Source organism: Laccaria bicolor, genomic scaffold (assembly GCF_000143565.1).
Source record: "Laccaria bicolor S238N-H82 LACBIscaffold_28 genomic scaffold, whole genome shotgun sequence".
Classification (NCBI taxonomy): Eukaryota; Fungi; Basidiomycota; class Agaricomycetes; order Agaricales; family Hydnangiaceae; genus Laccaria; species Laccaria bicolor.
In genome coordinates this window covers 399,933-402,013 of record NW_001889899.1, presented here as the reverse complement: position 1 = coordinate 402,013, position 2,081 = coordinate 399,933, and the positions used below count along the sequence as shown (strand labels likewise).

The 2,081-nt window shown below is 46.2% G+C and overlaps 1 protein-coding gene across 1 annotated transcript; it reads left to right on the top strand.

Annotated features, from left to right (window-relative positions):
- Nucleotides 1–166: 166 nt before the first annotated feature.
- LACBIDRAFT_330636 (uncharacterized protein) lies at nt 167–1,189 on the top strand (the record flags this gene model as incomplete). Its single annotated transcript, XM_001884965.1, has 3 exons — nt 167–265; nt 326–771; nt 1,129–1,189. The coding sequence occupies 3 exons, from the start codon at nt 167–169 to the stop codon at nt 1,187–1,189; spliced, it is 606 nt and encodes a 201-aa protein (XP_001885000.1).
- Between the last annotated feature and the right edge of the window lie 892 nt (nt 1,190–2,081).

The window sequence follows — 2,081 nt, the reverse complement described above, 5'->3', positions numbered from 1 at the left end:
TCAAGAGAAACCCGCTTCGAGTGAACTGACATGTCCTATTGGTGGTCCATCCAATATCAGCGGAGATCTCGCTCATCAGTCAACGGAACCTGCTCAAGAGAAACCCACCGGCGGCGAACGCAATAGTGACACCGACGACAGCGAGTTACCATCGTATCTCGTTCTGATGATTGGCTACCTGCGTGGTGTAGCCGCGGATCGAGTGTGGCAGGATTTGGTGACAAATCTTGTCGGTTTTGAGAAGTTTGGTCATCCCGCGAATGGTGTAAGTTTCCAATATTTCTTGTCAGTTAAACAATAGCTGATCTTTCACTTTGACAACCAGAATCTGTCGACGAAATCGCGACCACAAGAGATCTCCGACTGGGTTAGAAGCAAGAAGAAGGACGTCGTTCCTTCCATCAAGCAAGATGTGTATGGTCCTCACTTTATGGAATGGTGGGGAGGACTCCAGCCTTCCTGGTGCCAGTTCCAAGGTGCAAACGGCCCACTTGACCTTGTTCGCGAAACTCCGAAGGCCGAAACGTGGGTGGCTTTGAAGAAAGGGGGCACATCAGGCATTTACGTTGTGGTGATGGGTCTTTCGTGGTGGATCAAGAGCCAGCAAAACGAACGTGATGCCAATGCATGGGCTGTCGTGGATGACCTCTCCTGGGTTATCCGGCAGATGACGGATGGTCAGGATTCTCTCGCATTGACCGTTCAGAAGCGGCACTGTGATGATGACTGTCAGGGCAATGAGGTGGAAGATCAGCCTCTGCAGAAATGGAGGTATGCTATTTTCCAGTGTTACCGTGATCGTTGCTTGTTAATGATTGCCTTTCCTAGCCGTCGTTGACTGGATATAGGTATAGTATTCAACATGCTGTGAGAGGTATGCCATTTTCCTGTATTACCTCTTTGCTTGTTAACAATTGTCTTTCCTAGTTGTCGTTGACTGGAGCATTCAACATGCTTTTTGGTAGTTCTGGTGAAATTTTGTGACCTCACACGTAGCTACTACGTCACGTGACTACATCGTTATTGTACTTAAGAGATTCTTCGTCGTGGCTCATCAATATTTGTTAACCTTGCTTTTCATAGTCAATATCCCCTTCAATATCAGTACATGATATAAACAATACATAGAGAATACATTGGTCTTATGGTGATGGTCTGGCATTTCTGCAAATTCTTTGTGCTTGGCTGATGTAATCATCATGTGAATGGAAAGGGGGTAATGAGATTGGAGGTCAAGCAGGAATGAAATTGCACTGAAATAAAGCTGGGAGGCAATGAAATTGCAATGAGATTGAAAGCCAGGCAGCAATGAAATATGGCTGGGGGGCAATGAAATATGGCTGGGGACAATGAGATTGAAAGCCAGGCAGCAATGAAATATGGCTGGGGGGTAATGAAATATAGCTGGGGACAATGAAATTGAAAGCTAGGCAGCAATGAAATATGCTGGGGGGCAATGAAATATAGCTGGGGGCAATGAAATTGAAAGCCAGGCAGCAATGAAATTGCAATGAAATAAGGCTGGGGGGCAATGAAATATAGCTGGGGGCAATGAAATTGAAAGCCAGGCAGCAATGAAATATGGCTGGGGGGTAATGAAATATAGGTGGGGACAATGAAATTGAAAGCTAGGCAGCAATGAAATTGCAATGAAATATGCTGGGGGGCAATGAAATATAGCTGGGGGCAATGAAATTGAAAGCCAGGCAGCAATGAAATAAGGCTGGGGGGCAATGAAATTGAAGACCAGGTGGGAATGAAATGATGGTGGGCATGAGAAATGAAATAGTATTGAAGGACAGGATTGAAGTAAGGACTGGCAAAGAAATGAAATACATTTCATAACATTTGCCTGAGTGTCTCATTTCATAGATTCCTTAGGCAGTGTGGATGTGAGGGTGCAGGCACTTGACTGTACTTTATCATAAAGAGTGGTAGCTACTAGTGGGAAGGGATGGGCAGGGAAGGGGGAGGGAAAAGGTAGGGGGAAGGGTGTAGGGACAGGGAAAAGGAAGGGGGAAGGGTGTAGGGACAGGGAAAAGGAAGGGGGAAGGGTGTAGGGACAGGGAAAAGGAAGGGGA